This window comes from Hydractinia symbiolongicarpus, chromosome 13 (assembly GCF_029227915.1).
Source record: "Hydractinia symbiolongicarpus strain clone_291-10 chromosome 13, HSymV2.1, whole genome shotgun sequence".
Classification (NCBI taxonomy): Eukaryota; Metazoa; Cnidaria; class Hydrozoa; order Anthoathecata; family Hydractiniidae; genus Hydractinia; species Hydractinia symbiolongicarpus.
The window spans coordinates 15613203-15628048 of NC_079887.1; the positions used below are offsets into that span (position 1 = coordinate 15613203).

General features: G+C 32.0%; 3 protein-coding genes across 3 annotated transcripts in view; 2 read left to right on the plus strand and 1 right to left on the minus strand.

Moving 5' to 3' along the window:
• Positions 1-3479: 3479 nt before the first annotated feature.
• On the plus strand, positions 3480-4634 carry LOC130623847 (uncharacterized). The gene is made up of 2 exons (XM_057439377.1): positions 3480-3606; positions 3844-4634. Exons 1-2 carry the CDS (start codon positions 3604-3606, stop codon positions 4270-4272), a joined length of 432 nt encoding a protein of 143 aa, XP_057295360.1. The 5' UTR covers positions 3480-3603; the 3' UTR covers positions 4273-4634.
• Positions 4635-6783: 2149 nt separating this feature from the next.
• LOC130624246 (LIM domain kinase 1-like) overlaps positions 6784-14846 on the plus strand; it is a 101933-nt gene continuing 93870 nt past the window's right edge. Inside the window, exon 1 of the mRNA XM_057439818.1 lies at positions 6784-6830. The gene's annotated coding sequence lies outside the window, so the exon portion shown is untranslated. The remainder of the gene's footprint in view (positions 6831-14846) is intronic.
• On the minus strand, positions 12146-13054 carry LOC130623123 (opsin-5-like). Its single transcript, XM_057438615.1, has one exon. The coding sequence runs from the start codon at positions 13052-13054 to the stop codon at positions 12146-12148; it is 909 nt and encodes a 302-aa protein (XP_057294598.1).

A 14846-nucleotide genomic window follows, 5' to 3' on the forward strand; every position in this document is an offset into this window, starting at 1 on the left:
CACTTACAGTGAATATCTGTTAATTTAAAGACAATCAGATAAGAGTGGTCCGGTGATTTCCTTGCTTTGAATTAAAAGCTGTCTTTCTAAAGGCTTTTAATAAAGCCAATAAATGTCGCCCCCATAAAATGTTGGATTGTTTACTAAACATTTTATTTACTGCTGCATCATTAGTCCTTTTTTTCTAATTAATTTTACAATCAAAAAAGAAATACAAATTAAGTAGATGTAGATGTGATTATGCCTACAATCAAAACGCTTCTTCTGAGCTTCTGCGCCGTCAATCTATCGTCAAACTCCACTTTCGACCTACTCCCCGTCTTAAAAAGGGAAATTTCTGAGAATCTGTTAACATTAATAAGAAATTACACACGCGTCAAAAGATCTTTTCTTAAATCCAAAGACATCATCCAGAAGTTAAATAGAAAGGGAAAAGCTAATGCTAGTTGATAATCTGTGTATAGCAAAGAGAAATATGTTTCGGATTAATAAATGACGCAAAACATGTGCTACCAGGCACATGCTTGAAGACTATCCTACCCTCATATGTCTCGACCTGCATTTTCACGACAAAGACGATTTTTTGCGCATTGCTCTATAAAGGCTTAATTTCGGTGAAATTTGAGAGAGATATTTTGGTGTCTTTACTCTTCTAGTAAAGAAATACCCCACCTCCACCTTTGTGAATATTACAGCTGAAGTTGTACACACAACCTTCAATCTGAACTTAATGCCTGGCGTAATATTTCCCATGATGACACCTGTAAGCGGTAGGCTCGAGTTGTTGTTGAACCTCCATGTTTTGACACGATTCCCATCTTCCAACAGCTGTGTGTCGTTTTCTTTGAATATGTACTGTGTATGCACGACACCCTCAGGTTCCGTAGAGCGCGCTTTTTCTCGAAGATACATGTGCTCGATGTCTTCGATTTCGCTGTATTCGTCTTGTATATTCTCAGCGTCGTAGTAGTTCTCTCGATCTTCTTGCTTTATCTCGTCGTGCATTGTTGTTGACATTTTTCTTTGCTCTGTTGTAATAAAGAGTAACAGTGTCTTGCACACCCCCCAGTCGATCGACAAGAGCGTTACATGTACGTGCTATTGGCGCGGATACTGCGCTGTATAATGTGATCATGGCATTTATAAACCAGCTTATCTCCATTTATTTTATACACATTTTTTTCTTTAAGATTTTTTTCAAAGTGGACAAAACTTTTGTCATCGGATTTGAGACCTTTTTGTGATGCATGAATTTTTTAGGACTGTTTGCAAATTGTCATGAATTTCCGTTTTTTAAAGGTACTGCGGAGCGGGTCGGAAGCAGAGATTTTCGACCGTGAAAAAAAAAAATGTGGACATAATCACATCTATATCTTCTAGTTTCACAAAAGGTCTTTTAAAATGCCATGGCACGGAAAGAGTTCATACCTAAACAAACACGCAAGAAAAAAATATAATTACAAGGAAACCCGACTAACAATTCAAATATATAGATGTATTTTTCAAGTGAAATAAAAAAACCACAAAATTATCATAAAAAGCAATCTCTAAGTTAAGTAGGGATTAAAAGAATGTAATTTAAAGTACGTTAATTAATTTAGTAAAGAAATATAAGATGTTTATTTTTAGTTACTTTATTCTGTATGGTACAATTGGTTTCGAAACTATGGCATTTCGTGTCATACTGTTATATTCCTGTCTCGTATTGTGCCTTCGGCTTCATTTGTTATCGAATTTACAACCCATCCTCCACAGGAACAAAAATAATGGAAGATAAATTATATATAGTTTTATGTTGTTTATATGTAACTTGCTGACGTGGTATGAGTTAGTTTTTCGTCATAGCAAATATAATAGTTTGTTAAAAGAAAGACTTCGTAAAATTTATAAATACAGAAAGCTTAGTTGTATTAGAGTTTAGTTCTGTCTCTACGGAATTGCTTTATCCACTATTGTGTACCTAATCTTTTTCCATTTTTATTAAGATACAACTTCCTGGTTATTAAAATAGAGTTCGTAAAGACTTTAAATTTAATTTCTTTACTTGCAGAACCATATCCTTTGATTTAGAATTCAGCATTTCTACTAATTTCATTAGACTGGATTTTGTTTGAGAACTGATATGTTAAACTTTGCTACGACGTATCTTTATTTGTTTAACGTGGTAATAACAAACATTTCAACCTACAATCTTAGTTAAAGATCCCCCAAACTAGTTTTTTGATAAGAACTTAATTAGAATACACAAAAAATTATAATTTTACAGAAGGGAATGAATGAATTGATCAAATTCCGTTGCCATGTTATGATTAACTTGAATTTAACTCTCATGTAATGGAATCAAAGTCGTGGTCTTATGATCAAGAAGTGGTGGGACTACACGTAATTGATCCTCTAATCTGTTTTTTCATTGTGTCTTTAGTATTTAGTAAGTATATTTTGAAAGTGAAGGAGTACATAAGTTATATTTTAAGATAAATACAAAACACACATACTGACCCAGCAGTTGGATGCAACTAAAAAAAATAATGATAAACAAAATAAATACCGTAAAACACACAAATTGTAAACACATGGTGCTAAAACTGCAAGTATGTTTCGCACCTGTTACTTTCTAACAGTTAGTTGCGGAAGGTCTTCCCTACCAAACTTAATAAATGTTTTTGTTTTTGTACTCGCCAGCAAGGGCATTGTCAATAACAAGTACTGATTAAAATTGTAAATCCCACTAAATAATTCAAGAAATTCCAATACCATTTTAGAAAATGCGCCATAACAGAAAACTTAAACTGACTGCTAGTGCTCTAAATAAAAGTGATTTTTGCAAGAAGCCTTAAAATGTTAAAGCATCAAGCTGGCTGTTACTGTGATCAGCATATATGTAATTTTCAACCACATGACCGAGCGAATTATTTAACAGCATTTTTTAGTAAAGTAAGGGTTAGAAATAAAATTCTTTGTCTTTTATGAAGGCAGGTTTTGGGAATAAAATGTGTAAATGAGTTAAGTCAAACAGCGGTTCCTTAACCACTGAACCTTTTCTTGGCCGACATTTTTATCTTAAAATTGGTAATAGATTATAATCTTTATCGTTACTAGTAGAAATGTCACGACATTTCCTCTTTTTCAAGCTGCCTCCTACTTCCTTTCTACACATAGATAAAACAAATTCATCTTTTTTGCGATTAAATCAAGCTGTACGTTAGAGTGACTGTCCATTCAACCAACTTTTGATTGCTAATTCAAATTGAAGAATCATCGCGTGAACTCAGCACATTCCAATTACATACTTACAACCCTTTCAAGTACTCATTTCATTCAATTATAGATTAGCAATTCTTATACCTTTTTTTATGATGCATTCATTTTTAGCAATACCGTGGCAAAGATTTTATCAGTGCCATTGCTTGATAATATTTTGTTATTGTCGCCCTCAGATAAAAGGTATTTTTGATTATTATATGAAAAATGTATAAATTGACGATTGAAAGTAAACAAAAATTAATTCATACTAAGCAGTACACACGATAGCACTAGAGTAACAGATATAATTTAACAATATATCCACTTTCATCTGGATTAAAGCAAACGCGAGGCAGTACGATGGTACGATTTTAAGTTTTCTCTTTTACAAACAGCGCTTGTTGTCTTGTGTCCTAAGAATTGCCACAAGTCTGCAATCGTAACATCAATGAAAAGTTTAAAAAAAGATGATGTGTTTAATGTGAAAGAAGCTGTGTCACACTTTTCTGAAAACGTCCGACATCTCACTATGTTTAAAAATTGACCTGTAACCTATTCACCCTAATTTCTTGGAGTGAGTTTATTTCAATTTTTCTTTAGAACACTTATTTGTTATATGCTATGTTGACCTGTATCTTGATGCAATGGTATTCTATTGAAGGTCTACCTAGTGGCAACATTCAAATTTCTGCAATTGGTTTTCCAAAGAATAATCCTGCAAGCAACGAAGTTAATAGTCTAAATATCAAACAATCGAATAAAAAAGATAAAAAGAAGGAAACACCCACGAAACAGCAGACGGAGCGACCAACGGAACAACGCACAGAAAAACCCACGGAACAACCCATAGAACAACATACGCAAGGACTCAAAACAAAACGCCTATCAACAAAACGCACTTCGTCATCTCCATTGATATTTCGTGATTGTGATGAATGCTGCAATTACGCTATCAATATATCTTCAGGCTTTCCGCATGAAATTGCTTGTGTTTATTCATGTTGCACGGCTGTATGTCATCAATGCTAAACTTATAAAGATATTTTCAACACAAGTATTGAAAACTATGTAAAATAATTAAGTTTTTTCTGTCTTATTTTAAAGGGTTGGATTGAAGGAACTGCTTGAGCTGCGTGGGTTAGTAAGTACAAGTAAAACAAAATGAACAAATCTTTAGATAATTTATGGCTACATTGTATAGATTCGTCGTTCCACTTATTTCGAATATTTTCAAATATTTTGATACGTATGTACATTCATAGTACGGCGCCTATTTGGCTATTTGGTTAGTGTAAAGTACAAATATGGTTAACAGGCTACATGTTTTTGGTATTATTGTACGGTTTAATTTGACATGCATCAGTCTAATGGGGTTAATATATTTCACACAATTGCTAACGTTTTTCTTGTCCTCCTTCAAAAATGTTACGCAAAATTTCTCGAAATTTTGCATCCTTGTAATTCTCTTTAATCAGTTCAACTTTTGGTTCTGTCTGGAATAATAGCAATAATATTTAAATTAAGTTTAATTATAATTTCTTAATTTCCTAATTTTACTTTTTATTATAATTTCCTGTTGATAATAAAATAATTTATAACATCTAAATGTGTTTTTGCATTAAAAATGAATAAATACTTGAAAATCTGTATATTTTAAAAAATGCCAGTAGTAAAATGCCAGATTTTAAATATCTATTTTTTGCATTAATTTTTGGTGATATCTCCTTAACACTGCACCCTGTTATGAGATTGGCTTTTGTAAAGGATAAAAAATTGATTATGGACCAGAAATAACTGAACAACAGCCACATTTAATGAATATCATTACTTTTATAGTCAGAAGGATTATGAATGTACATCATCAGGACAAAAGTTTTATCAATATTTGCAGCATAACTTAAATTAATATTGAACTTTTTATCTGTAATATTAGGTTTGCAAAATACAACTTTTATTTTCGACTGAAACAACGGTCGCTGCTTTTACATTTAAAGCATCTTCACCTAACGTTACTAAAGATTTAGCTTATACTTCGCATAGCAAACGTGGTCCACATTTTCGCTTCGTTCGCAAAGCTCAATTTATTAATTCGCAATAACTACCTGTGAGTAAGGCCTTCGAAATTCACCTCCTAAAATCTCTTGTATTTTGTTTCTTAAATATTTGATTTAGGAATTATCATACGGTTTTTGTTATGGATCAAATAATGTTATTGGCTCTAAATTTATTAAATTAAGCCCAGCAGTGCATAGAACTTATGTGAAAAATGTTATCCCTCGGCTTCTTTCATTGGCTTAATTGTTCAGCTTTCATTTAAACATCTGTTTACAAGATAAAGATAGTCACATAAATATGATTAAACTACCTTCATCATAAGTTGTTGAGATAAGTAATTATTATTAGTATTTCGTCATTACATCCAACCTTTTTTCCAGTTCTACAAATACTTTTTGTATTCTATTTCAACTTTGGCACCTGCGTATGTGCCTAATGGAAAGTTATTAAATGTATTTTAAAATACAATAATTTATTTAGCAATATAGCTGTACTTCTTAATAGTATCCCTGAGAAAACTTGGCCAAAATGTACCATATTAAAAAGTAGATACTTCATTCTGTTGTTGTTATATACAACGCATATCAGAAGGGATAATCTTTGTTGATGTAACTGTCATTCGTTTAGTTTAGACAGATATATCTTTAACTTAAAAAGACAAGGTGTTGAAAGAAGCCACGACGGCAATAGCTGCCGTCTAATTAACTTTTTTTCATTACTCCTTGATTCGACACACCACAATATCCCTATTGCATTGCCTTTTGTCCGCTCTGTAGTAAAGTGGAAAATATCTTATAGCGGGAAGTATGAACGTATTATGACAGAAGATTTGTTGTGGGCTCTCATATATCATCTGAAGCTGTCAAATTAAGACGACAGATTAACAAGCATTTTAATGTATAGATAGTTTAGGCCAATGAATTGTGTTTAGCAATTACAAAAAACTAAGATTGCTCAATAAGTCTCATTAGTTGTTTGACTTGTCTATGTAATTACAACCAAACTTTCTTAAACGATAAACTTCTCTAAGTACGAAAGTGTATGTCAATTTTACTCCAAATTACGAAAAACATTTTTTCTAATGCAACGTTCATTATTAATATGACAATAATTGGGTTTTTGCCAAAATCATTGTTGTCCACGTCATCTAATGTATAAGAATTGTCGCAAAAAAAAGTTTTAGACAAAAAATTCTCTGTCCTAATTTGGCTATTCCAATCAATTTAAAAACTCTGTTGCACCTGTCAACTAGTAAACATCAATTTATGGAATTTTTAATCTCGGATAAAATCTATTTGTTTTTTTAATTTTTATCTATTAAACCGCATTCTGAGGCGCACTTCTGAACTTCAAAACTTTAATTTGTAAAAAATCAGATAAAGGTGATCCGATGATTTTCTTGCTTTGTATTAAAAGCAAGAAAATCATTGGAATTAAATAAATAAAAACACGCGCAGTATCTCTTCTATACGCCATGTTAAACAGGTTACAGTTAAACAAACTCGCACTATTTCTAGGTCCCTGAGTTTAAGGTATATATCATCTCTACCGTGTTCGTCATTTTCGAAATTTATTTTTTCGGTTGAGGGTTGGGAAACTTTAGCAAACAGTCATACTGAAGTTTAAAAATGCGTTTTTAATTATAGTTATTTCTTTGTCTCTAATAAAATTTACAAGTAGATAGAACCAGTTTTGCAGTAGGTAGTATGGTATTTTACATCCGTTTATTGTTGATATCGGTACATCAATAGCTCACGTCAAAAACAAACTCGAAAAAATATACTAAAAGGGAATTGGACTTATAATATGAATGTAAAGAATTATTTATCCTTAATTTTCAAATGAATTAAAACAAAACTTTTCATAAAAACCAATCTCCGTATTAAGCAGGGATTAAAGAATGTAATTTGAAGTACGTTAATTATTTTGGAAAAGAAAAATGAGATGTTTATTTTTAGATACTTTATTTTTCATGGTACAATGGGTTTCGAAACTATTATATTCAACGTATTGTGCCTTTTACTTTCTATGTTATCAAAGATATTTACAATGCTTTCTTTAACCCATTCTCTACACAAGCAAAAATAATTGATGAAAAGTCGAGATAACCTGTATATGGCATTAATGTTTTGATGTATAACTTGCTGACGTAGTATGAGTAATATCATAACAAGCATGATATGTTGATGGAAAACTTTATAAATTTCATGAGTATTGCGAATTATTTCATGGCTTTCCAATCGACAAACTGGATATATATTGTGATCAGTTTAGTTCTTCTTTTAATTTTACTAATGGACTTATCTTGTCATGTGTACCTGATATTCCCCTATTTTTATAAACATATGGCTTCGTAGTTTTTTTTAAAAATTTCTGATTTCGAATTCGACAGTTCTAATGAAATAATCGTTAGTTTTAATTTGCTTAAGAAATACCTTGAACTTGCCGAATTCCTGACATTGAAAGTAAAATTGTTTTAATCTACAATTTCAGTTAAAAATTAATACTATATGTACATATATATCGAGTCGGGATTCAACAGAATGCATGGAGAACAAAAATAAACAAACCAAGCAATGTAGAACACCCAAGGTTTAAGCATGTGGTCGAGAAACTAGAATTATATTTCACTATCCTGCTAATTTTCTACAATTTGATCAGGTATAAATTTCTTTAACCCTATTTGGTCTGGGGTTTTTCGAGCATATTATGACCGGGGGGTTCCGCGATCGAAACATAGAAAATGATTCTTCATGATAAAACAAAGTTGTGTTGCAAGTTTCAAGTTCTGAGGATCAGCCTAACAAGAGTTATTATATTTTCCGTTGCAATTTGTTGAAGCAATTTTAAAAGAAAATAATTCCTGGACATTTCTTCGGCAAACCTGCAAAGGTGAACATAATTTTAAAAATCTCGAAGCGGACAAATTGAATCAAAAAAGGTGTTACACGACAACGACCGAAAAATATATGCATATAAAATGTTAAAAGTTGCTGCCTCCAATGTTTGTTATGATGATGCATTTTGTGCATTTTTTGGACGTAAAAACAACACATTTCCCATTCATTTTCATGATTACAACTTACCTTAGGGCAAATTTCAAACAGCAAAAAGAGCGCGGGAAACTGTTGGTGGCAAATTGTTTTTTAATCTGTAAGTACAGACGAAGAATGTGTTACTGTTCGAACCCAGAAACAGTGTAATAATTCGTGAAGAAGCACAAGGAAGTACTGTTCAAATAATAAGATTGATAAAACGCAGGAACACGCTTATTCTTGAATTTTATCAATTTGTAGGGTGACATTATTTATATCCCTATATGTGCGATGTTGATCTGGACACGACAACAGCATAGTAATTAAAGAAGGCGACACGTTTGATATTGATGTTTTCTTGTTTAGATATGCAGTTGAAAAAAATTGCTAATAAATAGAAGTTCTAAACTCTATTCTATGAAAAATCAGCCTGATAATTTACTTTAAGACAAAACACAAATTCACGGAGACTCCTCCAAAAATACATTTTACGCCTACAAAAGATCTGTTTCAAAAATCCTACTGCGAGATGTGTTCAAGAATGGAATTTTTACGTACAGCAGTAATCAATGATGCTAGTTTTACCTACCATAATGGACAAGGTATATTATTAGATCTGGATTAAAATCTAAATATATTTTTTATTAATTTACCTTTTGATCTTTTTTATTACCTGTATAAACCACATCGAATTTCAATACATTACATTAAGAACTAAAATTTTCGGCGGAAAAATTTTCGGACACAATGTTTTATTTCAGCAGAAAAATTTTTGGTCAAGATTTATAAAGTCAAAAAATGTATGGGCAAGTCTTTTGAACGAATTTTAACCAAATTTCAAAAGTGAAGATTACGGGAAATAACCCAAAAAGTAGACTAGAAGCATTTATAGTGTATATATATTCAATGAAGATCTAAAAAAGGGTTTATTCTAAAATGCGTTTCTACAGTTGCATTTGTGTCATGATATGGCAATATTTATATTTTTCAATGGCAATGACTAATAGAGATAAACTGTTATATTTTTAAAGAAAAAGAACAATTAGAAAAGATGCATTGATCTACCCATAAAAACATATTTAAAATGTTGTATTATCCTCCGAAAAACTGCTTTCAATATTTGGAGGTAAATCATTATCTATTTTTAATCTATGTTAGAAAAATCTTTTCGTTACCAATTGCTGATTTTATACTTTTCTAACATGCTTTCTATCCAATATTTTAATTTATGAGATAATTTTTAGATACAACCTGGAAAGTGCCAAATCGTGATATTGTAACTGAGAGGGGATCAAAACTTTATGAAAAGTTAAACAAAGCAGATCTTGGCAACAACATTTCATTGCAGGATTTTTTTGAGAATAACGCTGTCCTTATTTGATGATTGTTGAATTGCAACCTATTCGATGGGGTGTTACTGAAGAAGAAGTTGACCGAAAAACTCCTCAGGGAACAACAATTAAAGATACGTTAAGGACTTAAACAGCTCAATAATCCAGTTTGAAATAACTTTTTTTCTTTTGGTTTTCTTATGTTTTCTTCTTCTATTCTATTTTTTATCGCAACTTCTCTACACAATCTGTAAACGCAAATAAGAAAGGTCTAGAAAAAGCATAAATTAGAAGAATTAGAACTACAAAAATATATATTACCCCAACCTGTTCACCCATAGTTTCATATTATTCTTACAGTAAAGAAAAAAGTATCTCGTATTCATGTGACGGTGAATAAAGATGAAGAAATGCTTGGACCGAAATTATATATTAAGTATCAGAATGGTGCTGTTACTGAGGGATATATTGATGGATATATTCGGACAGTTGGTTATGCTGGAATGGGAAAAATAAAAAATATGGAGAATAAAAGTGGAAAGCTTAAGAAATATGAGTATCTACACACACAAAAGACTGATTTATGGAGTTATTCAAGTGCCACTACTACTGACAACTAGTTACAATGGCAAAGAAATTACTCACATTAATTTCCGGTTAAGGAAATACTGTATTTTACGGTAAATAAAATTGTCTTTCAGGCGATTTAAGAGGGTTTTTTTTGGTTTAAACGTAATCATTTCCACGTTGGCTATAAAAAACCAGCAGATATCTTTTTACGAAGTATTATGGCGCTTAAGAGTTCTTATGTGACTTGGCGGACCTTTTTTGAGTTTGGAAGTTTGACATGTCTGTAAAATGCACCTTCTATTTTCGACTGAAAAAACGATCATCGCTTTGCATTTTAGGCATTTCACCCGATGTTACCAAAGATGTTACCAAGGATTCAGCGTCTTCAAACAATTACCACTACCCACTTTGTGGTGTATAAATTTCTTTGAGATGGACCAAAAAGTAATTATCTTTCTGAAATTTTAGTGGCTGTTGATGGAATGAAAAAAAAATTCGAGATAGTTCGTGTTTGATACCGTGACGAAACCCAATTCTTTCAATTTTTAAAACATGAGGGCCCTTTTCATAACAACCTATTCCCCCAAATTTATGGTGGTCAAACTGCAGGTTTTTTTTGCCTGACTTCCGACCATGTGTTTTGTGCTCTGAGGATTGAAACTAGTATTTTTGGATCTTTTCATTACCAAATTTTAAGAATTTCTGTGAAAAAATTGAGTTCATTTATCCTAATTTTTTCTCCGCAATAATACTATCTATACTATGAGACTTGCCGTCCTTCACTAAAAGCGGGGAGTTTTGTATTTGAGACCTATAACCTATAATCGCACCTATAATCATAGTAATACCCTTTCGTCCAAAATTTCATTACTTCATGCTAACAGGCGGAAAATGAAACATATATATATATATATATAACGGGTGATCTCATATTTTACAAAAAGGTTGGTTACATAACAACAAAAAATATATACAAAAAATGTTTCATAAAATAATTTTCTGCATAAAGAAAACAAATCAACACGCCCTTGCGTTGCGTAAATGATGAACAAATTATTTACAAATTCAGTCGATATATAAATTAAACTTTGTCAGCAGCGTTATAGTACAATTTGTTTTCACCCAGCGAAATTTTAAAAATGGCGGATGTAGCACAAATGCTATTTGTCAATTAAGCAAAATGTCAATCATCACTACGGCAACAAAGCTGAACCGAATCGTCGAATTTAGCATAATTTTTATTAGGAATTTTGTTGCAAGCTAAGCTGTATTCCGCTACCTTTACTTTTTAGTTAGAGGTTGCTAAAGAGCTAGTTAGATAGCCACAACACCAAATACAAATGAATAATAGTATACCAAAGTAAAAAAGATTTCAAAAGAATAGGAATAAATAAAACTAAGTATAGCTAGCTAGCCAAGCTAGTTCAAAATCTACGTTCCTTGCCGAAATATTAAAATTGGTGATTTTAGATTTGTACGTGGGTAAAAAACGTAAAAATATATGTGCCTTAACATGTGAAGACAAATACTATAAAATTAAAAAGCTTATAGAAGACAAAAAGGACAAACAGATCTGCAAAAGAGACACCATCACTTCTAAACTAAAATGACCTCCGTAGCATGTTTCCTTTGTTTATCCGGTTCTGGCGTGATTCCAAAATTAAGCTAAGTAAAGCGAAAACGCGAAGTCCGTAAAAATCGGACACCGCGATAATTTTCCGAAAAAGCTGCGCGCAACCATTTTGAACACACAGAATACGGCTATTATCATAGAGACGATCTCTCCATGGAGCCGCCATTTTACATTCGCAGATACAGTTACCTTGATACGTCACTGTTTGTTTCTTTGTATTTATCAAATTAACAAATGTTTCTCTTTATCATCACAAAGGACGTCAAGCACGCAAAAAATTAATTGTTTAACGTCATCTTTTTCACTGTTCGACGCAAGTCCTTGTAGAAAATCAGGTACACCAGTGGCATAATTAACGCAGAAAAATGACCAATCACTGTTGTTGTTACTTCAACATACTCATTTGCCGTGCTTTCACTGAATATTTCGCCAGCCAAAGATAAATCATACGGCAACCAAGTAATAACAAATGTTATTGTGGTCGCCAGAACCAAGAAAGACTGTTCCTTATCTTCAGTTACAAAGGAGAATTCACCGCTAATTGCAGTCACTCGGCTAGTTTTTGACGTGCACGAAATCTTATTGGACTTCACGCGTTTTATTATCTTCGCAGCCACGAAGGCTGCAAACGCTGCAGGAAATAAATACATAATCAGCAGAACCAGTCCGATATAAATCTTACTATATCCATCTTCACTCGAAATCAATCCACATTTAACGTTACCACCTTGTAGTCCATATTTTCCTAAACCCAAAACTGGTAAAAAAGCCCAAGCAAATGCATATAGATATATGCTGCATAAACTTAATGGAACATAGCTTTTGCGTAGATACAACTCCAAGGCGTATTTTTGCTTCATACTGCAGAGATATCTATCTAAAACCAGAATAATAATGTGACAGATTGAAGAAAATTCGAAAAAGCGAATTGAACATGCTTCCAAAACGCAAATCTCATAGCTTCTTTCAAACCGATGCTTTAACAGTCCACTTGCGATCAGACTTCCTGAGATCAGCATTCTTGTCAAATCACATGAAGAAGCTGACAAGAGTACATAATCTCGGTATTTTCGCTGATGGTAATTTCTTGATAAAGCAACAATGATCAGCATGTTTGGTATTGCCGAAGTAACTATGATGAATATAATAACGGCTCCCATTGCGTTTTCAAAATCAATAACATCCATGCTAATTGGCTGCTAATTGGGGAATTATAATTTTTGTTTGCCTAAGAAATTAACACGTAAGTGCATAATAACAAGTTAAAATCTACTCTGTTGTCAATTTTAAGTTTCCTAACTTTTTAAGGTTTGTTTTGTTGAGCTTGCATTGACCACTTGTGAAGAGAAGGCAGCATAAAATATATTGAATTTCCCTTTTTTGTATAAGTGGCTTTATTTTGGTCCAAATTTAACGAAACTATTGTAAACCGAAAAACTAAAACAGCAACAGAGATAAAAAATAACAACAATCAAAATGAATAACAGCTTTTCAAAGAATCTGATAGAATGCTAATAATCATCAGACTTGGAAGAATGCGAATTGATGTCAGAGCGAGAGCGAAAAAACGACATGCCATCACGAAATTACGCAACTTTTAGATACCAAAATAGGAGCCCATATGAAAGAGAATTATATAATCCCTCTTGCGGTGGTTAAGTTAACCATCGCTAGGGTGGCAAGTTACCAGATATCATAAAGTTAAGCTGCAATAGGTTCAAGGACGAAAAGTTGTCGGTGAAAAAAAATTAAATTTTAAATTTTTTTTAAAAAAAGGGTGAGATAGAAGTTTACAATTGGAAGAAAAATATTATTTATATTATTTTTCTAATTGTAAAATTGGAATAAAACAAAGCAAAATAAAAGACAAACCATACCAAACAGATATCAGATTATTTTTGAACATCCTCTCCTGTTGCAATTCAAAACATTAAAAGAATACCAACGACAAATTATAGTTTATCCTTTACTAAAGTTTCATTGGAACTGTTTTGATTCTTGGCTTCATTGCCTTTATCTGCTGGAGATTTATTCTATTATTAAAATTGTTGCAGTTTTTGCAAAGAAAAAACCATCTGTGCAACTTTTGCCATCCAAAAAAGAAATGTTTTTATTGTAGTTTTAACTGCTCTTTTAAATTTTAATATCATTGCAATAAGAAACGCAAAGGTGACATACATATAATATTTTCTCGACATTTTTTTTTTGGTTAGCTGAATATTGTGGTCATAGAAAGTGTTTAAAAAACAGTGAAATGGGTGTTTCTGGACACCCGGAAATTATATCAGGCTGGCTTTCTTCAATATTTATATTCAAACTGCAACATTTAGAAGAGAAAAAATAACATTTTCAGGGAAATAGTCAATTTTTAATGTTGTTCTTTCAATGTTGATATGATGTTGTTAAAGTTATTTTGTTTTGCAACATTTAGAAGAGAAAAAAGAACATTTTCAGGGAAATAGTCAATTTTTAATGTTGTTCTTTCAATGTTGATATGATGTTGTTAAAGTTATTTTGTTTTGCAACATTTAGAAGAGAAAAAAGAACATTTTCAGGGAAATAGTCAATTTTTAATGTTGTTCTTTCAATGTTGATATGATGTTGTTAAAGTTATTTTGTTTTGCAGTTTTGCAGTTTTGCGGTATTTCTATAAATGTCTTTACATTCTTCTTTGTTTTGTTACACAACAACCGCCAAATACAATGTGGAATTGATTATACTAAAAAATAGATATATAATTTTAGCAGAGGATCAATCGGCTTATTTTTTTTACGAGGACTGGAAAATATCACAGCAAAACAAATTATTCCCACGTACACAGGACAGCGTGTGACATCACCCAATTTCAGTACATACATAAAAAAGGGATTTGACAGATCTGCTCGCTATTAACGTCTTTCAACTAAGGCCACCAATAAGACAATGTATATTGCAACAGCTGAAGTTTTTTGACTCGTCATAATAAAATCACTACGTCAA